The sequence below is a fragment of the Acomys minous genome (assembly GCF_964271855.1).
Source record: "Acomys minous genome assembly, chromosome: 2".
Lineage (NCBI taxonomy): Eukaryota > Metazoa > Chordata > Mammalia > Rodentia > Muridae > Acomys > Acomys minous.
In genome coordinates, this window is record NC_140484.1 from 49,611,793 (window position 1) to 49,633,032 (window position 21,240).

At 48.9% G+C, this 21,240-nt stretch overlaps 1 protein-coding gene and 1 long non-coding RNA gene across 5 annotated transcripts in view; both read right to left on the reverse strand.

The window, feature by feature from the left end:
• Positions 1-830: 830 nt before the first annotated feature.
• Positions 831-21,240, reverse strand: part of LOC311586207 — a 199,933-nt gene continuing 179,523 nt past the window's right edge. Inside the window, exon 2 of the long non-coding RNA XR_014775479.1 lies at positions 831-1,938. This is a non-coding gene — a long non-coding RNA (uncharacterized lncRNA). The remainder of the gene's footprint in view (positions 1,939-21,240) is intronic.
• Positions 1,946-20,744, reverse strand: PLAAT5 (phospholipase A and acyltransferase 5). 4 transcript variants are annotated; one of them, XR_014775385.1, is made up of 7 exons: positions 20,506-20,744; positions 20,004-20,097; positions 18,860-18,968; positions 7,927-8,035; positions 4,666-4,928; positions 2,673-2,873; positions 1,946-2,489 (listed from the first exon to the last, which is right to left on the reverse strand). XR_014775385.1 is itself a non-coding variant. In XM_084761677.1 (6 exons), exons 1-6 carry the CDS (start codon positions 20,654-20,656, stop codon positions 2,781-2,783), a joined length of 819 nt encoding a protein of 272 aa, XP_084617803.1. In that variant the 5' UTR covers positions 20,657-20,744; the 3' UTR covers positions 1,946-2,780. The 4 variants fall into 4 exon arrangements, 3 of the variants coding, with proteins under 3 accessions (XP_084617803.1, XP_084617804.1, XP_084617805.1); XM_084761677.1 differs by having other exon boundaries at positions 1,946-2,873; XM_084761678.1 differs by having other exon boundaries at positions 1,946-2,873; positions 20,468-20,741.

Here is a 21,240-nt window from a genome sequence, read left to right on the forward strand (position 1 = left end):
AACCATTTTATAGGCTGAAAAATATTCAAGTAGCCAGCACATGGAAATTGGCAAGCTCTAAAATGTGTTTTTAATGGGTGAGGGAACATAATTGCTGACATACTTTGCCCATGATGTTCATGTCAGAGAGCCAGAGCAGTGAGCAAGAGATGGGTGAGCTCACTGTTAAAAGTCTCTAAACACTTTATGGTAGAGGAGGTATTTATTAATCAAAGAAATCCCCATTTTCTTATTAGATATCAACATGGTCCAAGAGTTCAGAATCACTAAGGAGTCCACTAAAACATGACAGTTTTAAAGTTAAAGAGATTGTGCTTGTAGAGGCCTGGTGCTTAGGTTCTGCCTCAAAGGAAGTCTCAACACAGACAACGCCATGAGTTAAGAGAATTAAATAAGAAGTAATGGGAGCCCAGCTGCTCTTCCAGGCATCAGGGAGACAGATAGGGAACCAGATGTACCAGTTATGTGAAGAAATGAGGGCTTGCCTGACTGCAAGCATCCAGGATGGCCATTCACAGTACACAGGTATTAAAAAAGAGCAGAGGAAAGTCCAACAAAGAAATATACAAGGGTTAGTCATCCAAGAAGATAAATGAGGCATCAAGATTGGGTGCTGAGAAAGGGTTGAATGACAAAATCCAAAGTCTTTCATCGTGTCTGTTTCCTCCCAACAGGAGAATGGGCCCTGAGCAAGCAGCCTAAAAGATCTCCAAAACACTTTGAGGGTTCCATCTTGCTGATGCATGCCTTCCACATCCACCATATTTTCCAGATCCATGGGAGAAACCATCGCTAGCTTGTGTGTGTGTGTGTGTGTGTGTGTGTGTGTGTGTGTGTGTGTGTGCTTTTAGCTCTTCACAGAATAAAATCCAGGGAAACAGTTTCAGATCTTCTACCAAAATCACTCCATCATTCACACGGTGGGGATCAGTTGATTTATACCTTTTAAATACTCATCTGAAATCATCCAGAATGGAAATTTCCATTTTTCTGGCAATAATAAAGTATAAGTTGGTTTTTAGTAGTCTCATTGCCTATGCTTTAAGTTGAAATTTTTTAAACAGTAAAGAGTAAAGTTGATACATGTGATGGTCAGGGTCAGTGGTCAACTGGACGGAATCTAGAATCAGCTAATAGATGGGCTTCTGGGCATGGCTGGATGCTCTTAGCTGCGTTCACTGAGGTGAGAAGACCCATCCTGAATGAGGACAGCACCATTTCATGCGCTGGCCCTGAACTGGATAAAAGAAAAGAAAACTGAGCAGCAAACGTGCACCCATTCGCTGCTCGTTTATTCTGGCTGCAGACATTATGCGCCCAGCTCCCTTGCGTCCCTGTCACATGGCTTCCTCGCCCTGACGGACCAGAACCTGGAACTGTGAACCAAATGAACCTTTTCTCTTTCGAGATGCTTTTGCCTGCCTATTTATCAAAGGAACAAGTGCAGATTCTAATACAGAAATCAGCTCCAGGAAGAGGCGTCACAGCTGTGATAAACCTTTGGAACTGACTTGTGCCTGGATTGTGGAAGAGTTTGGAATCTGGGGTTAGAAAAGCTCTTGGATGCTGGAAGTGGGGTTTACTGGGTGACTCTGGTGGGATCATAGGCTAGAACGCTGAGAGAGACGCTCAGCTCCTGGGTTTCCTGGGAAACAAGGACTCTGTCAGGCACTGAGCTAGAGACCGTTCCTGTGATATTTGGAACAGTGGTCTGACTTCATTTTGCCCATGTCCTGAGATTCTGAGTGAAGCTGAAGTGATAGATTATGGTCTGGCTTGCTTGGCAGAGGCCATTTTAGGACAGAAGGGTGTCCAGTGTGGTGCTCAGAGGGCAGCTATGGTTGTTGAAGAAATAACATGTAATATAAAATTGTTTAATTTTTTAAAAAGTTAAGCATGTGGGGGCTGGAGAGATGGCTCAGCAGATAAGAGCACTGTCTCCGAGCAACCACATGGTGGCTCACAACCGACTACACTGGAATCTGATCCCTTCTTCTGGCCTGCAGTTGTGTATTCCGATAGAGCACTCATACATAAAACAAACAAATAATTTTTTTTAAATTTAAGTATGTGCATGTATGTGTGTCTGTGGGTGGGTATGTGCACATGAGTGCTAGTGCCCACAGAGGCCAGAGGATGACACTAGAGTCACAAGCTGTTGTGAGCCATCAACATGGGTGCTGGGGAACCAAACTCGGGTCCTCTACAAGACCAGCAGGTACCCTTAACCACTGAGCCACCTCTCCAGCCAGATTAAGGTATGGCTGGCCCTAAATAGTGAGCAACCTTTTTCTTGGCGTCCTCTACGCCTCCTGACCTAATGACACAGTGAGTGTGAAAGGGCAGGACTGAGATAAATGGAAGGAAGTAGAGACATCTGACAACGCTAGAAAAGAGTTCCTGGGGAGGGCTCTTCATTACTGGAAATGTGCTAAGGAAGTTTCCAGAACGTTTCTGATGGTTTCCCGGTGCCACAAAACAAAGTTGGCCTAGGAAACAAGCAAAAGATTAAGATAAAACAAATACATGAAATGGCCCCAACAGTGCTTGGCACATGCAAGATTCAGAGCAGGTTATCAGTGCTGAGGGTGTGAGGGTCCACGTCACCTATAGTGGGCGGGGCAGATGCCAGAGGAAGTAACTGGACACATTCCAATTTTCCAGAAACTCACAATCTTCTTAAATGGGGCCACCGAGCAAGGCAGGCAAGGAGAAAGAAAGGCACATCTTGGCTCCGCAGCCGTCAGGATCTCTTCCTCCTCTTGGAATTTGCAGCAACATCAAGCAGTTAAGGGTTTGGGACTTATGCTATCCACCACTGCTGAGATGACTGCACCTGCAGCCTTTGCTCCCTCCACCAGGGCGTGCTCCACCTGCAAAGCACAGTGGTACATGGGATAGTGCGTGCCAACTGCAGGCTGGCCCTTCCCTCCCCCTGTTCCACCCTTGCCCTTCAGGACCCAGCCAACCTGTTCCTAGGGGAGGAGACCCCGTACACTATCCTACATCTTCCAAACCCCTAAAGTTCCCAGAGACTCAGCAAAGGGGGCATCGGAAGACAGGCACTGAAGGCAGGTCAGGCTCCCTTCCCTAGCCCCCCACCCCCACCCCCGCCATCCCCCTAACCCCCAACCCCCAACCCCGGCCATGGAGCCTCTGGCTTTATCTTTCCCGGGAGCCATTCGGCATAGTCTGCCTCCAGAGTAGTGTATGAGGCAAAGGATATCTACATGGGATAGGCTGCAGCCCCTGAACAGAAAGGGATTCTGAGAGCCAGGGAGGGGAACTCGCTCGGGCACAACTGCACAGGAATCAGCACTGACACTCAGCTCGGATCTCATTACCCCGGGGCCCACAGGTCTCCAGAGGACCTCTTATCGTGTCCGCCAGGTTGGAGTCTTTGCTCACATGCAGCTACTCAGGGGGCGGGAGATCCTTCATAGTGGAGCCCACCGAGCCTCTAGCACCAAACCTCGTAAGACCAAAGCACAGGCGGCAACCACAGGACGCACAGGAGAGAGGAAGAGGAAAACAGAGCGGACAGAGAGAACGTAGTGGGGAGAGGGAGAGGTGCTGCTAAGAGGTGACACAACTCTGCAAAGAAGGTAAAAATCACAGGAGAGGCAAAAACAGAAAATGAAGGCCGGGCGTGGTGGCGCACGCCTTTAATCCCAGCACTCGGGAGGCAGGGGCAGGCAGATCGCTGTGAGTTCGAGGCCAGCCTGGTCTACAAAAGTGAGTCCAGGACAGCCTAGGATACACAGAGAAACCCTGTCTCGAAAAACAAAAAAAAAAACAGAAAATGATATCTCACATATAATCTGGGGGGGGAGCTGGTTTATATATTTAAAAGGTGTTGCACATCCCTTCTGCTCACAAAGTTTTTTGATAAGGGTGAAATACTGATGAGAATAGCTTAAATTGTTAGAGCTATTTAGTCTTCAGGGCTCTGTCACGTGTGTGTTATATTTTGCTGCTGGCCCGCCTGGGGCAGGAGGAGGGTTACAAATGCACGCTCTTTCACGTGTGTTACACGTTTATCGCTGGCCCGCCTGGGGCAGCAGGAGGGTAACAAAACCAAGCGCAGGGGGAACCAGGCAGGTAATAGGACAAGAGCTGCAAGTTGCGAGCCACGCGGGTGACGTGACAAGAGTTGACGGGTGTCACCTCTAGGTAAGACACACAGCCCAGAGACAGAGCCACCAGGTCACCCAAGCAGAGGATCAGGACAGGAAGGCCAGCCTAGTGACCTGATCAACGGCTTAAGGAAAGGCTGAAAATACTTGCGTGCAAATTTTCTGTAGTCCTCAAATTTAGAAAAGTAAGATAGTAACTCAAATGTTAAAATAATATGGAGCCCAGGTGCAGCACCCAGGCAACTGGTTCTCAGCTCTCACAGCCAAGCGATTATACTTTGATCTATAGTGTAGGTCTGTTGTAAAGGGAGGAAAAGTTTCAAAAGAAAGCAACGGAAGGAGGCCACTCTTCACGGTGAGCCGAGACAGCCACCGGCAGAGCTCCAAACCATGGAACACTCTCTCACACGAGCGCAGCACGACAGATAGTGTCAGGAAACTGCTGTCTGCCAAGCTGATCAAAGGCGACCGTGACAAAGCCCAGGAGGACAGAGTGAGGAGCCACCCGAGGGCACCCCCAGGAACAAACCTGCTGGCTCCGGGGCACCCCGTATCTGAGGTCGTTGACAAAGTGCTCACAGTTGCCCTCGATCAGGCTGTACTGCACTATCTTGTTGACCATGTTTTTCGTGCGCTGGATGATCTTGTCCACCGGCAAGGGCAGGTACGTCCCGTCCAGCTTATTGTTGATCTTCCAGGCGCAGCCGTGCAGCACATCCTCCAGTCGGCTGTACTTCACCACGGCGCGGTTGCTGAAGACGGAAGTGATGCTGCCCGCCTCAAACTCCTCACCTGGGCAACAAGAACAAAGGTTGGAAAAGCCTCCGGGGAGAAAGGGGACCCAGGGTACGCTGGCCCTGCGCCTAGGGCCTTCGTGAAGCCACTTCCTGTGAGATTCTCAATCACACAGCCAGCTTAGAGCATGTACCACAGAGGGCCCACTTTGCGAAGAGATACTTTTCTTGGGGGATGGAGGTAGGGACTGCACACGTGGGTGGACGGCGTGCGTGTGTGGAGGTCAGAAGTCAATGTTAATAATCCTCCTTAATCACTCTCCATTGCATCTTTTGAAACCTGGTGTCCCACTGAATCAGGGGGTCACCTGTTGGCCAGACAGGCTGGGCAGTGGGTTCTGGGGACCACCCGTCTCTGCCATACACAGGTTTTTACATGAGTGCTGGGGATATAAACTCAGAACCTCATGCCTCCAGCAGAACCTCTCGTTAGTAACTCTGGAAACCCCTTATCATGTGGCTAGACTACACTGCATTGGCCTGACCCTGTCTTAGAAGCTGAGTCTGTTTCCTGCACAGATGTTACTAAGCTCCAACCTCTGAGTGTCACCCCCTGGGGGAGCACATGTGCATAATAAGTGCTTCCATGGCCTGCCTCCCTCTCGGCCCCTGCAGGGGAACAGTGGAGCTGGTATTTGGAACATTTCTATCACCATCCACTGAGAGCCCCTTGGTGTTCATTACTATTCAAATATGGGGGGGGGAGTTCATTAAGGCTTACTACCAAGGTGGGGGGGGCCGGCTCTGCAGCTTCAGGGACAAGAAACATGTGAAAGCTGCCACATTCTCTCACACTCTTGTGTTTAAAAGACATGGAAGGCCCAAGAGGGTTGGGACCTTGTCTGAGGCACATGGGTGGCCACTAAAAACCAGCTACAACAGACAATTTTCAATATTCTCACTGAAGAAGAAATGATGGGTCTGGGGGAGGCTCAGTGGACAGAGCATTTCCCCCACAAAGCATGGAGACAACGGTTCTCAGAACTCGGGAGGCAGAGGCGGGGGCACCTCAGAGGTCAAGGCCGGCTTGGCCTACTGAGTGAATTCCAGCGTTCTAGGACAGCCAGGGCTACACAGAGAAACCCTGTCTGGAAAACCCAGGCGGGGGGGGGGGGGGGAGTGTAGATCTGCAGAAGCCATGGAGAATCCAGGCAAGAGTGGTGGCCGCCTGAGACCCCAGTATTTTAGAGGGAGACACGGGGATCCCCAGGGCTAGATGGTGAGATGGCTGAGCCAGGATTGTGAGCTGTACGGGTCAGAGAAAGCGTGATCAAGAAAGACACTTGATGCTAGCTTCAAGCGTCCACACGCGTGGGTGCACGAAAACATGCACACACACAGAGACCATTGCACGATCTTACGTACACAAAGAAAAGGAAATGATACTAGAGAAGATGGAGATGCTAACAAGCCGTGTGTGGTCATGGCGCTTTGCAAAGCTGTCTGAGTTACACTCTTTCCCACAAATATCTACCACCATTATACCAATTAAGGGCAGAGCTTTCTGTTATTTCTCTGCAGGAGCCACCTGGATGATTGTACATAGTTTATACATCTCTAAGCTGCCCAAGAGCAAAAAAAAAAATCCCTTATTCTATTCCTATGTGTTCCAAGAAAATCTACTGGTTTCACAAAAACTAATTTGCCCCACTAGCAGCCCTGCTTTGCCCCTGCAGTAGCCACAAAGCGGGGCGCGTTATGGAACCGCTGTCATCATAAACAAACACCGAGGTGGCAGGCTTTACTTTTAGAGACAGGCTGGTGGGGAAGGGGATTGTTGCCAGCCATCTCTTTGGTAATGCAAGTGGGGCGTTTCTGGACACAGGCTGCAGGAAAGAGGTGGAGATGGATTTTTTTTTTAATATTTATTGTTCTAAAGTCTTTACTTATCCTTTGAAGATTTCATACAATATATTTCAATCACATTCTTTCTCCTTCTTCAGACCCTCCCAGACCCTCCCCTCACCATTCTGATTAGGCTCTTAGATGGAAAACTGAGAAGATAGGGTAAAGGACCAAGCCCTCCTCTGCAAGAAGGTCTTGGCGAGGCGGGAGACGGAGCCCAAGGGAAACCCAAATCAAGGCTGCAAGTCAAAGATCTTGGCAGTGTCCTTCTGTGGTTCCGTTCTGAGCCAGCAAGAGGACGCAAACTTCACAAAGCATCAGATCATCCCTCCCTGACCTCCCCACGCCGCCCCCAGGCCCAGCATCCTGATATGGCCATTATGAGCAGTGGCTCTAGACCACGTACAACTTTTAAGTTGTTTCACACTCCTCTGTACTCTCCCTCTATATTCGCCCTCTAGTCCCTCATCAAATCTCCACTTGACTTTAATAAGCCCCAAATCCAGTCAAAACTGTAGGAAATGAAATAAGGACCAGGGAAACATTTAGGGCAGCCATTCTTAAACTGTGGGTCATGACCTCTTTGGAAATCAAACAACTCTTTCACAGGATTCGCCTAAGACCACCAGAAAACACAGATATTTATATTATAATTTGTAACAAGCAGCAAAATTACAGTTATGGAGCAGCAACAAAATAATTTTACGGTTGGGAGGTCACTGCGACATGAGGAACTGTATTAAAGGGTCTCAGCGTGAGGAATGTGGGACAAGGCAGCCTAGAACACACCAGAATATCGGGAAGACAGAGGTTTCTACCTTGGGCAGGAAGGTGACAAAGATGGTAAGAAGTGGGAAGCATGATGTGGCAGTGATGTGAAACAATTAACATGTGAGCTTCTGCCTTCCTCGGTGTCTTCAAAAACATGATGATGGATACTAAATGATTGGCATCAGATACAGAAGCTTTTAGGGATGCTCTATCCTCCTGTCCTCCTTAACACTGGACCCTTGTGCTTACTATTAAGCAAATAAAGGTCCAGGAATGTTTTCTTGCTAAAGGACAGTGGCTGCGGATCACAGTGGTTGACTATCCTTCTGTTTACTCGGCTAACGTCTATATCAGTATCTCAATAGCGTTTCCACTCTTACTCGGGGGAGCCAGGTGAACCACACAGTCATTTTCCACATAGATGGCCCAGTGTTCATAGCCAATTCGGAAAATCTCAATCAGGTCTCCAGGTCGGGGTCTTGCTTTGCCCTGTGATAGGAAGAGAGTAGGAAACAGGTGAGCTGCACACGTCCAAGGAACATCAGAGCTACAGCTCAGCCTATCTGTAGATCTCCTCACTGTGGCCCATCACTTGACAAGAAGAAATCCACCTTGAACTCTCCTCACCAGAAGACATAGCATGTGCCCCTCCCTGACGCAATACCCAGGTTGTCTGTGTTAGTGGTCAGTGTGTTGACTCTCAGCTCCCAACGCACATACACATTCCTGGTGGCAGGTAGCACTTCTCCTTGGGGGTGAGCACATTAAGCAAGAGGAGGGAGCCTCGTGCAGTTTCAGGGCAGGCAAGCAGGATACTAGTCACTGGTAAGTTATGTAGAGCTCTGCCTTGGCCCAGAATCCTCAGCACCATCTGCCTTGCAGTCCTGACCTGGAGAAGGCCTCTCTGGGGCATGCCGGACATCATGACCAGTGTCTGAGGCCTCTCTGGGGCATGCCTGACATCATGACCAGTGTCTGAGGCCTCTCTGGGGCATGCCTGACATCATGACCAGTGTCTGAAGGCCTGCCACCCTTACTGACAGCCTGACTCCTTCTCTAAGTTCCCTCGTTGGCTCGCCTGCAGCCACACCAGTGGCACACCAGGGAACCTGTCATCAGGTGACTTCAACCATATCTCAAACAAGGGTTGAGCCTTTCCCAAGTGTGTCCCTCCCTGAGTACTCTCCCTCAACCCTGGAGGCCCTACTGCCCTCACACTTTATAGACTTTCATCACCGTTTCATACATCTTAAAATTCCTCCAGTTCAACCTACTGTGTGGTTCCTGCTTCCCAATTGGACCCAGAACATCGATTGAGTCACTGTCTCTCAAAGAGACCAAGGGGAAAAAGAATGCTCACCTCACAAAGTCTGTGTGTGTTTCTGTGTTTATTTGTGTGTGAGTGTGTATATGTGTGAATGTGTCTGGGTGTCAGTCTGTATGTGTGTGAGTAGGTGTGAGTGTGAGTGTGTGAGAGTTGTGAGTGTGTGAGTACAGCAGATAGAGCTGTGTGTGTGTGTGTGTGTGTGTGTGTGTGTGTGTGTGTGTGTGTGTGAAAACATAGGGATGGGGGCCAGGTGGGGTTGTGAATATATAAGTGTGTATAAGTAAGTGTTTGTGAGTGTGTGAGAGAGTGTATGTGTATGTGAGAACGAGAGAGAAAATGTGGGAGGCAGTCTGTGTGGGTCTGTGTGTGTTTCAAGACAAGAATGAAAATATCCGTGAAGAGTAAGTACAATATTCAAACATGAGGAGCAGCCAGGTCATTAAGAAATATTTATTGGTGGCCGGTAGGATGGCTCAGTGGGTAGAGGCTCTTACCTGCAGCCAGGTGGCCTGAGCGTGATCCCCAGGGCCCATATGGTGAAAGGACAGAGCAAACTCCCACAAGCTTTCCCTCTAACCTTCACATACACACGTGGTAGACATACACACACATGTGCACATATATGCATACACACACACAGTAAACTTAATTTTAAAATAATAATACAAGCTGGGTATGGTGATACATGGCTTTAATCCCAGCATTTCAGAGGCAGGTGGATCCCTGTGAGTTCAAGGCCAGCCTGGGCTATATAGCACAGTGGTCCTCAACCTGTGGGTCTTCACTCCTTTGATGTCAAACAGGGGTCACCTAAGACCACCTGCATATCAGATATTTACATTATGATTCATAATAGTATCAAAAGTACAGTTAAAGGTAGCAACAAACGTAATTTTATGGCTCCCCAAAGCATGAAGAACTGTAATAAGGGTTAGCAGCATTAAGAAGGCTGAGGACCACTGACATTCTAAGTTCCGAGGTAAGCAGGACTACATAGAGAGACCCTATCTCGAAACGCCAAAAAGAAATTAATAATACAAATAGAAACATGTATAGGTCACTTGATCCATGCCAGCGATTGCTGTGCTGGGCAGTAGAGACACTCATAGCAGTGGAGGCGGAGGAAGGTTGAGAAGGTTCACTGGTGTCTCTGAGGGAACTGCATGAGAAGGAAGGTGTGGTGCAATGGGGCAGGTTAGTGAAAATGAGGGAGCGACAGAGAGCAGTACAAATGCCCCTGCCTGTGTGCATGCAAGCGACCTGCCGAGATTACACACACACCTGTGGCTCCGAGAGAGCGACGTTAAATGTATTCACACGACACACACGTGTCAACGCTCTTAGCTTCCCCAAGAATTGAATTCCTGCAACCACCGATATTCCCCTATTTTTTTTCCTACTCCAGTAATTAACTCTTTAACGTAAGACTCCTACCCTGAGCTCTTTCTCTGGGACAGCCTCCCTACCCTCTACGTGTATCAGGGAAAGGTTCTGCTCACTGCTGCCCAGACTAGGGGGTCAGAGCCAAGAGCGGTGTGGGCGACCCCTCGCTCCCTTCCATTCTGCACTGCCACTGCCCTTTACCCCAAATGGACAAGCTCTTCGGCCATTCATTTGGCAGAGCAAGGATTTACAGACAGGGGTGCTGGAAAGATGGCTCAGCAGTTAAAAGTGCTGACTGCTCTGGCAGAGGGCCTGGGTTTGATTCCCAGCACCCACATGGGGCAGCTCACAAGTGCAATTCCACTTCCAGGGTGTCTGACGCTTCTGCACACGTCTTTTCTCACTTCTTTTCTTTGCCCAGTGCTCTCTCCTGCCTCTGCCCAGGCTGAGTCTCGGTCTCTTCCTTCACCTAAGTTACTCCTCCCCCCACCCCCATTCCACTCTCCTGTATTGATATTTCATTGCCCTCGCCTCTCCCCTGAATATCACTTCCTGCCCTATTCACACATATAAGTACACACACGTACACGCGCACACACACAAAAAGCACACTCACAGGCGTGCACACACGCGCACGCACACTCACACACACACATGTACTCGCACACACACATTTTAAATCTAGGTTTCACACATGAGAGAAAATGTGTGGTACGGCATTCATCTTTTCTAAGTCTGGCTCATTTCACTTCTCGTAATGACTTTCAGCTGCCTCAAGGGACCCTCCAGTGAGTCCCGTCCACCCAGGGCACTCGGAAGCACAGCACGCTCCCAGCATTCTTTCCGAGAGCCCACCACCCAGAGTCCCTCTAGAACTTTAATGTTTCTCAGTGTGAGAGCTGGAGCGACAGATGGCTTAGCAGTTAGGGGCACTGACTGCTCTCTCAAAGGACCCAGGTGCAGTTCCCAGCATCCACAGAGTGGGTCACAACTGTCTGTAACTCCGGTACCCTCTTCTGGCATCCCTGGGTGGGCATACAGCACTTACAGGGGCCCCAGGCACACATATGATGAGTACACATGCAAGCAAACAATCATATGCATGAAAAACAAATTTTAAAAAATACTTCATTCACAGGGGTGGAGAGACGGCTCAGTGGTTAAGAGCACTCTGTTCTTACAGAGGACCCAGGTTCAATTCCCAGTGCGCACACGGAGACTCAACCATCCATAACTCCAGTCCAGGGGACCCAATGCCCCCCCCCCCGACTCCCTCAAGTGTCAGGCGCGAACGTGACGCACAGACAACAGAACCACACACATAAAATAAAGTAAAACTTTTTTTTAAATTAAAAACAAATACTGCACGGTGTGTCACGTGCTTTCAGTCAGATTTTTCAGACCTTTTAACGTGCTATTTGGGCAGCTCCTCCGAGCTTCACTATGGCTCTGCGGGTACAGGATGTGCTGAGACCCGCGCATCTGTTCCGCAAAGCCTGCTCCCTGGAGAAGTGCCTTTTTCTGTGTGCACAAGGCACACGGTCTGCACCACCGTGTTTCTCTGAAGGAACCAGAGCTGAGGGATACAAAGAACTTGGCATGGTTCCTTAACAAGTCCCGGGCAGAACTAGTTAGTTCCCCGCAGATCTAGCGCTCTCCTTTTCTGCCTGAAGGAGAAATGCAATGACGAGTGGTTGGCCACTAGAGGGCGGCCCAAACCAGGCTTCTCGTCCAGATAGCCGACTCCAATTGTAAAAGTGGATTTTCAGGGTCTCCATCAAATCCCTCCCCCTCAGAGATAAGGACACCCGGTGAAGCAGGAGGAAAGCGTGTTAGAGTCAGAGGGTATGGAGGATGACAGGAGAGCAAGGCCCTCTGAGTCAGCTGAGCAAAGCTCCTATGGATTCACAGAGTCTGAAGCTGCAAACCCAAGAGCAACACGGGTCTGAACCGGGTCCTCTGCCTCCATATTATGTTGCCAGTTTAGTATGTGCACGGGACTCCTGAGTATGTGAAAGAGGGGAACTCTGATTATTGTGCCTTCTCCTGGGCTCTTTTCCTTCTGTTGGTTTGCCTTGTCCAACTTACAGTTCGACAAGGTTTGGGGTTTTGTTTTTTTCTTACTGTATTTTATGTGGTTATGTTTTGTGGTTATCTCTTAGAAGCCTGTTCTTTTCTAATGAGAGACAGAAAGGAAGTGAATCTGGGTGGGAGAGGAGGGGAGAGGGAACTGGGAGCGGAGGGAGAGAAAACCCTAATCAGGATATAATGTATGAGAAAGGAATCTGTTTTTGATACGAGGGATGAACTTTTTTTTTTTTTTTTAATGTATACGGTATTCTGCCTGCAGGCCAGAAGAGGGCACCAGAGTGTACTATAGATGGTTATGAGCCACCACGGAGTTGCTGGAAATTGAACTCAGGACCTTTGGAAGCACAGCCCGCAGAAGTGATCTTAATCTCTGAGCCATTTCTCCAGCCCCAGGGAAACTTTTTAAAAGAAAATATTCCATTAAAAAATGGTTTTCAAGATTCATGACCTCCCTGTAAGTCCAAAGATCCATGACCTCCCCATAAGTCCAATTAGAGAGCTGCTGGTTACCTCCAAGCTACGTATGCCACTTCTGCACCCTTAGGACCATCAGGCCACGCAGGTCACTGCAGCTCACAGGCACCAGAGCTGGGTAGGACTGTTGGTTGTTTACCCCATCTAAAAGCTTGCACAGTGCCTTCCGGTCCTATGAAAAGCAATCCTTTTTCAGGGAAGAGACTTTCGGGTCAGATCTTAAATGAAAACTTACAGTTGCCACTTTGCTAAACCAGTAATAACCACTAGCCACATTTTAGGTATAATTATGCCCACCTGTAAGTGTTCCCCTCCCTCACCAAGGAAATGCCTCTCTTCAACAGGAGACCATTACGGAAAGTCACAACTGATCAAGACGTAGCATTGTGGAGCTACAATACCTTCCTGCACCTAATGCTCAGATTCATAAAGTCTCACCAACATGGCTGCTTAAAAATGACCTGGAAACGGAGGGCACCAATAGACAAACTAATGAGGAAGGGGGAAAATCCCAGGAGAGCCCAACCCAGACCGAGAACTACAGGCAAGTAAGGAATGCGGAGATTGGGAGGAATAGTCCTCCACAGGGAAGGGCACTCTGCTCACTGTCCAATCCCAAATCTTCAGGCCTGAATACATACACATACAAGTAACATACTGACTAAGCAGGTTATATTTATATATTTAGGGGAGAGAGAGAGAGAGAGAGAGAGAGAGAGAGAGAGAGAGAGAGTAAGATTAAAGAAAAAGAGGCCATGGATCTGAAAGAGAGGAGGAGGAATCACACAGGCTGTCTTAAAGGGAGGAAATAATGTAATTTATGTGTATGCGTGTACCTACAGGACTGTATGTGCACCATGTGCATGCAGTGCCGTCAGGAGCCAGCAGAGGGAGTGGGACTCCTGGAACTGGACCTACAGGCAGTGATGAGTCACCTAGCAGGGGTTCTAGGAACTGAACCTGGGTCCCCTGCAAGAACAGCAAGTGCTCTTAACCACTGAGCCATCGTTCCAGACTCAGCCGCAGTGTTTTTAAATGTGTATAAAGAAGTCTAGACTTTAAGACTTTTAAGAATCAATACAAATTCAAAACCCTCATGTGCTGGTGCCGGTGAGGAACCGATCTGCTTTTAGTTCTATACAGGTTCTATACATAGATTTTCCTACGCATCCCTCTGCACATAAATAAAAGGAGAACTTCTATTGGATGTAAATGTGGGAAATGGAGGGAGGGGGAGAAGGTGGGCGAGAGAGGTAGGGACAGGCCATTGGTGTCCCCAGTGGATGCAGGATGAGCGTATGTATAAAGACAGGCATAGAAAGTCAATGTAATCAACCTCTGCTTTTCTGGCCCCGATCAGGGTGGGAAGGCTGACCACAGTGCTATGGGGTAGGCTTTACTGAGTCTGTCCGCAGGGCTTCCCCAGACAAGCTACTGTGTCACTTCTGTATAAACCACTAACTCTATGTCCCTGTACCCAAGCACAGACCTGAAGACCTGAGAGTCCTGCCCCCATGACTCTCCCCTCCGTCCAGACTACTGGGCCATTAGGTGTCACAGATGCTATCTCTAGGAAGGCACTTCCCTACCAACAAAAACACCTCTCGCTTTCTGGGCAACCAGGGCCATAAGCAATAAGGATCCTGCCTGACTTTCCTGGAGCAGATGCCTGGATGACAAGAGCACAGTGCACACTGCCCACGTCTACACCAGAAGATGAGCTAATGGAACCCCACTTCAAGCATCAAGGGCGTTGAGCAAGCCTTGTGGCCCAGGAAGCGGGGAGTCGGGAAGAAGAGAAACCCTGAGAACTTTAAGACATTGTCTTGAGGAGCCGGAGAGGTGTCTTCGTGGTTACAAGCATTTCCCACTCTTCCAGAGGACCCAGGTTCAGTTCCCAGCATTCACATGACAGCTCACAACTACCTGTGACTCCAGCTCAGGGTGACCAACGCCCTCTTCTGGCCTCCACAGGCACTGCATGTGCATGGTACTCATATATACGTGCAAATAAAACCCTATGCTCACTAAACAAATTTTCTTGGTTTTGGGGGAGATGTTTTCATTCACAACCTTGTCACCGGACAGTCTAGTGGAGTGGAAAGTAAAGTCTCTGGAGTTATTCAGGCTCAACCCAAGGTCCCATCATCCCTCTCTCGCTCTCTCTCTCCAGCTTTTTGTGAACAGCAAGAACTTATATCTACCCTCCCAAGTGGCCTCCAACCCCCACAACATTCCAGCATTCAGTTTCTGGGTACCTTACCCTGACTGTTTCTCTGATTCCGCCCTGCTCTGGAATACACTGTCATTTCAAACCCCTTCAGCCATCTGCTGCTTATTTCCTTTGCACAGGCTGGCAACCCAGCTCTTCTGGCCCTTCTCCCAGAAACAGGCACCCAAAGGGAAAAAGCAGCCTTTTGTAAGGTGCCCAGAGTCTAAAGACGTCATAAATCAGGTGGGCATAGAACATGGAAGTGGGTGAAAAGTTTATTCCTGCCTTGGGCAGGTGGCAGGTGGCAAAAGCAAGCCCACAAAGTAAGAGTGTCACTGTCACTCTCAACTCTAGAAGAACCAAATCCAAGGGCCCTGGTCCATTTTTCAAATCACGCTGACTCTTTATCCAGTAGGTGAGCAGACATCAGAGCAGCCAAGGGGGCTTGGGGAGGAAAATCATTGCCTAGGAATGTGAAAGGAAGATTCCAAAAGAGAGAGACGGAGAGATGGGGACAGAGGGGGGAGGGGGGGGGAGAGACGCATCTGTGTTAAAGATTCTACAAGACGATTGAGGAGGCTTCGTGGTTACAGAGAATTAAAATAAGGTAAAGCAGAAGCCAAACTATCTTGGGATACTTTTAGTCCCTTTGAAAGCCAGCTGCACATCTGACCTAACATTCTCGTGACTATCAAAACCTCACGGTGTATTCTTAAGAGGACACTAGCTTCCACCAACCCAAATGCTGAGCCTGTCACCACGCAACATCTGAAACCTCCGCCAGAATGCTCCCAGATTTGCTGTAACCACTTACCCACAAGCCCGACCACCGTATCTGCTAAATTTGTGCTTTTTTTCTTTCTTCTGCAGCTAATAAAATGTCACGTAAGCACTTCCACAGTAGAACACGGTATCTGAGGAACCTGACTCTGTGTTCCCAGGCTGGGCTCTCACGTACTTGACTCCAGGAGAAACCCTTATTCCGTCCGAGGCAAGATCCATGCCTCTTGCCCTCGCTTTACCTTCTGCAGTTTCAGTTATCTACAAGCATCCACTGTAGGCCACAAATATTAAGTGGGAAAAAAATGCTACAAATGAGCAGTTCCTAAATCTTGTACTCCTTGCCATCCTGAGGAGCGTGATGAAACCTCGCACCTTCTTATTCTATCCCACCCGGAACACAAATCACCCTCGCTCACCCCGCCTTTCCTCTGAGTTGCTGTGGTGTCTTCCTTCGAGCCTGCGTTCACGGATAAGCTGCACAGGGGCAGCGGCCAGCGTTGCGCCCTCCCTCCCCCGTTCCCCGAGCGCGCGCGCGCGCACACACACACACACACACACATACACACACACACACACACACACACACACACACGCCACCCCTCCCCCCGCGCACACACACACACACTGTCTTGTTTCAAGGACTCTGTAACTGCCAGTCACTCTATAGTGGTTCCTATTTATGTTTTTTTTTTCTACCAGGTTACTAACAGGCAGGCAGCATATACAGCATGGATATGTGAGCAACACACACACACACACACACACACACGGTTTGCTGGTTATATGGAGTTAAAGGTCCTGACATTTGCTGACATGAAACCCTGGAGCTCACCTGTCAAAGCACAAGTCTTTGTAATTGTTTTAGAGGAATCTTGGCATGTTAAAAGCAAGGACCACCCTGAGGCTACAGAGGCAGCAGTAACTATCTGTCCCATAAAACTTACTGAAAAACAAACCCTACTTCTTAAGTGCTCAACTGGGAATGCTTGCATTGTGTGATATGAAGGTCTTATGAATATTCAGAATTATCGCCAACTGGTTCTGTTCTCTGTTGATATAAATCAGTCCTTGGAAGCATCACATCATTTGAACAGATCTCTGTTGAAGGTTATTTTTAAAATTACTGTGCTTGTTTCTCTTAGTTTCTCTCTTAACCCTGCTTTCACACAAATAACCGAGACTTTTGTTTTTGTTTAATAATAATAATCAGCATAGGAGCTGATCAGTTATTAATCTATTCTTAACCGTCTAAACTCATTTGGCTTCCTCCCAGGGTGCATCCCAGCATTACCTGCACTTTGTAGTGTTCCAGCTCCTTCCTGGTATCTCTTGGACCTCTGCCCTGCACTGATCCCCGACTTCCTCTTCTGACTCCTCCTCCGCTCCCTGGCAGGAAGTCCAGCCCTACTCTCTCCCCCTGCTCAGTGACTGGCTGTCAGCTGCTTTATTGGCATACAAGGGGACAATTGGGTAGCAGAGTTTATACAACAGTGGGACAGGAGATTTTCAGAACAAGACTTTTAACCAGATATGGGAGATACCGAAATCAGCATTTGAATTACACAATAACCTTATGGCAACACATCTTCAACACTGACAGAAATGTTTGCAGTGTCCTGCGAAAGAGTCTTTAAGGAGAGGCTGGAATTCTCTTTGGTTGTGGCACTGGAGACATATGCATTGGTCCTGTGAAAATGTTAGGATGGCTGGCATCTCTAAAACCCTAAATTAATTTACAGACTCAGCGGACACTTTTATGTTCTGTAATAAGAAAGTAAAACCTATGGCTATTAGGATGATTCTTCTGCTAATGAGCTCATTTAAACGAACAGGATCCTGAGGCCATGGTGACAGTTACAGCTGTCTCCAGCAGACCCTGGACACCTCTGGCTAGAGAGCCAGAAAGATGGTTTGGGTGGCTCATTAAAAGGGCACTTCAGCCAAGTCTGACAACCTGAGTTTCATCCTAAAGTCTACATGGTGGAAGGAGGGGACCAACTTCAAGTTGTGCTCTGGTCCCCACACATGCTCACACCCCCCCACACACAGTCAGTCAGTCAACCAATGTAGTAAAATGTCTTAAAGCAAAGTATGCACTATGACCTCACTTGGAAAGTCTCTACAAAATGCAAACTACTCTAGAGCTGCCAGAAAGCAGACTGAAGATGGAGGCATGGTGGACACAGGGAAGGTATCACAGACAGGCATTTAAAAAAATATTCCTGATGGATATGTTGTCTCAATTTTGACAAAGGTTTCACAGACCCCCTTGCTGCCTCCTCTCTCTCTCTCTCTCTCTCTCTCTCTCTCTCTCTCTCTCTCTCTCTCTCTCTCTCTCTCTCCACACACACACACAAACACACACACACGCAGATTCAGACCATGGTCCCTTGCAGCTCTCTCTTTCTGAGACAGAGAGTTAATAAGAAAGCATGTTGGTGTGTGGCCTTGAAGCCCTCCACCAAGCCCGTTCCCTTGGGCTGCAGGATGAATTCACAGTCCTGCCTCGTGCCTGTCACCATGCCCTTTTGTACTGTGACATGGTGGGGATAGATCATGTGACATGGAGTTTGCCCCCCCACAAACCTCAAAAACCTATAAGAGTCAGAAAACCCTTTGTTCTCAGGACGGAAAGGGCCAGCACTCTCCCTCCAAGCCGCCACTGTGCTGCTGTTAACACTCCCTCCCTCTTGCTCTTTAGCTCTCCCACTCCAAGGCCTGCTGCTGCCCCACCCCCGTGTCGTGAAGCTCTCTCCTCCAAATAAACGTCTTCTGAGGGGTAATATCAGCTTTTCCCCAGGAACCTGCCATTTTTCTCTTTTTCTTTTTCAACTTTATCAATAGTGAAAAATGTCTAATTAGAAATTTTAAGCATCTAGAATTTAAATATGTGCTAAATATGCCTCAGGAAAGCTGCTTCACAAAGGCATAGGCAATGTCTCAAGTCAGTGTGGATACGTATCCGACGCAGAGTAAGATACAATAAAGTGTGCAACCACCAAGATACTAAAACACTTATGCTGTCAGTCCCGAGGATACGCACCTCAGCTGCTTGATATTTTAGTTTGCCTTTGATCTCTGACGTAGATGTTGAAATCAGCTCTGGTCTCTTCGTGCTGGGTGTGATCTCCACTTTAATTACCGGCTTCTCTCTATAAGCGAGTTTGCAATCACATTGTAAACATTACGGAAAAGTGTGTGTGTGGCCGATGGATCACTTCAGATCTGTGCTTTTCAGACAACTTTCGGCTTTGTCATTGAAAGAGACATCTCTCACATGCCCGCCAACTTGATCCCATGAAAACATTCACTTTCACGTAGCACAACCACTGCTCCCAGTTGTTGAAAACCGAATGTGTAGGTGAGATGTATCCCATTCAAAATGGGGTCCCTGGTCTCAAGTTCAGACAAAATGCAGCCAGAGGGAGCGCTGCCGTGCATGGCTGACAAAAGCTACCTTGAGAAATTCCACAAAGCCATAGCTTTGCACAAAGAGCATGACAACCTGCCACAGAGACCTGCCTAGCAACTGTTCCCCCTGCATTAGCAACCCCGCCTTCCTGCCGGGTCCTAAACACCTCTGTTGTTTATTAAACCTGTGGCCAAAGATGACCTAGTCACCGCAGCTTCCATTCTCCAGCTTTCACCTCTAACTGCTTCTCCCTATTCCACCTCCTTGTACTGCACTGTTGGTGCCCACAGCATGTGCACACTTTGCACTGCACTTTCAACTTATTCCCAAATAAATTCTTCTATTCATTTCCCCCCTCCTTTTAAATTTGCACATTATTTTCAAATGTCTACCAGTGAGTGAAACTCACCCACTGACTGTGAAAGGAGAGAAGACAGTGAGAGATTATAATGAAATTCAAGAAGCCTCACACCTCCTCTTCTCGTCCCAGCCTAGTGCCCGCCAGGCAAAAGCCTCCTGAGGTTTTTTCTTGCTTTGTGCTCCCGCAAATCCACTCAGCTTTCATGAGACTGGAGAGTGGCCTTGTGGGTAAAAACTTCAATAAGATACGCCAAAGGCCATCAGGTCTGTAGCCGACCTCAATCTTACCCAGCAGGCGCTACTCAACTGGTTTGCTGGCTGATTACAGCAGAAACCACCTGGGGAACTAGCAGCTAAGTCAGATCTTCACGAAGGCTTCCGGCACCTAAAGCCACAGTCGCGGAAAGAATCTTACCCCCGCCGCAAGGTTCGGTCCTGTTCTAACCGGTGTCCTTGCTTGAACTGCTTCGGCAGGAACTGGACCAGCAGAGCTTGGGACCTCGCTGACTCTAGGTCAGGAGGGAAGGGTGTGATTTAATACACAACTGCCTTCTATAGGGGAAGGAGTGAACCCCATGAGAGACCATCTCAAGCCCAAAGTGGGCCGCCCGTTCTGGTTTGGAATAGTGTCTGAAGCCGGAATATGGTGGCCTCTAACCCCAGCAACTGTGCAGGCAGAGAGGAAGACACATCTCTGAGAGTTCTAGGCCAGCCTGATCTACACACACAGTTCCAGGCCAGCTAGGGCTACTTAGCAAGATTCTATCTCCAAAAAATATAGTAAATAAGTAAGAACTATAATTTGGATGGGCACTGCCTAGACGCAAGCAACTGCCAAACCGTTTCTGGCAGGGGGCGACTCTCTGGTACAAGAACTACCTAAGGCGTCCGGGGAGAGACCCCACTCCAGGGCAGACCTGAGTGGGGCGGAGGTGACAGTCCAGTTGTAGGTTGGGTGTAACTTGGTCCGGTACTGGTGGTTCTCGAGATGGGCTTGGGGCGCAGCCATGGGACCCTGAAAAAGCGGATCCCGTTATCCCCGCTGGCTGCCGGCGGGCTCAGGCCCATCCCGCTGTGGCCAGCGGGGACGACGCGCCTGGATAGCTCGCAGAAGGCACGGGTGAGGGAGGTGGGACGGCGCCGCCAGGGAGCGCGCGTCAAACGGCGGAAAGGGCGCGTGGGGTGCGTCGCGCGGAACCGAGGCGTGCGGGGGAGGAGGGGGGCCTAGGGGGCGCGCCGGCCGCTGCACCTGTGCAGCTTATCCGTGGACACAAGCTCGAAGGAAGACACCACAGCAACTCAGAGGAAAGGCAGGTGCTCCACGCAGGAGGTAGGTCATTCCTGAGTGATGCAAAGACATGGATCCAAAGTCTCAGAGGCAGCACCTGAGGCCGCTAAAGAAGTTACTAACCCTAACCTAGGGCTTTGACTGCGGATTTGAAGGCTAGGAAGCACGCTTCCAAGTCGCCACACAGTGAGATCCAGGCAAGCCTGCGCTAGGCTAGCCTAAGACACAAAAACTAAATACAGGCGCTGAAGTGATGGCTAGGACTAAGAGCGCCTGTTACTCCTGCAGAAAATCCGGATTCGGTTCCCAGCACACATCAGGTGCCTCACAAGGATCTATAACTCCAGTCCCGGGGAATCTGATG

Bases quoted from the DNA above. Each gene is read 5' to 3' on its own strand.
- PLAAT5 (XM_084761677.1), bottom strand. From the start codon at position 20,656: ATGGGCCTGAGCCCGCCGGCAGCCAGCGGGGATAACGGGATCCGCTTT. The intron at 20,098-20,505 runs GTCTGCCCTGGA...CTCCTGACCTAG, and splicing joins GTCACCTCCGCCCCACTCAG to AGTCAGCGAGGTCCCAAGCT. The intron at 8,036-18,859 runs GTGCGTATCCTC...TTCCTATCACAG, and splicing joins TAAAATATCAAGCAGCTGAG to GGCAAAGCAAGACCCCGACC.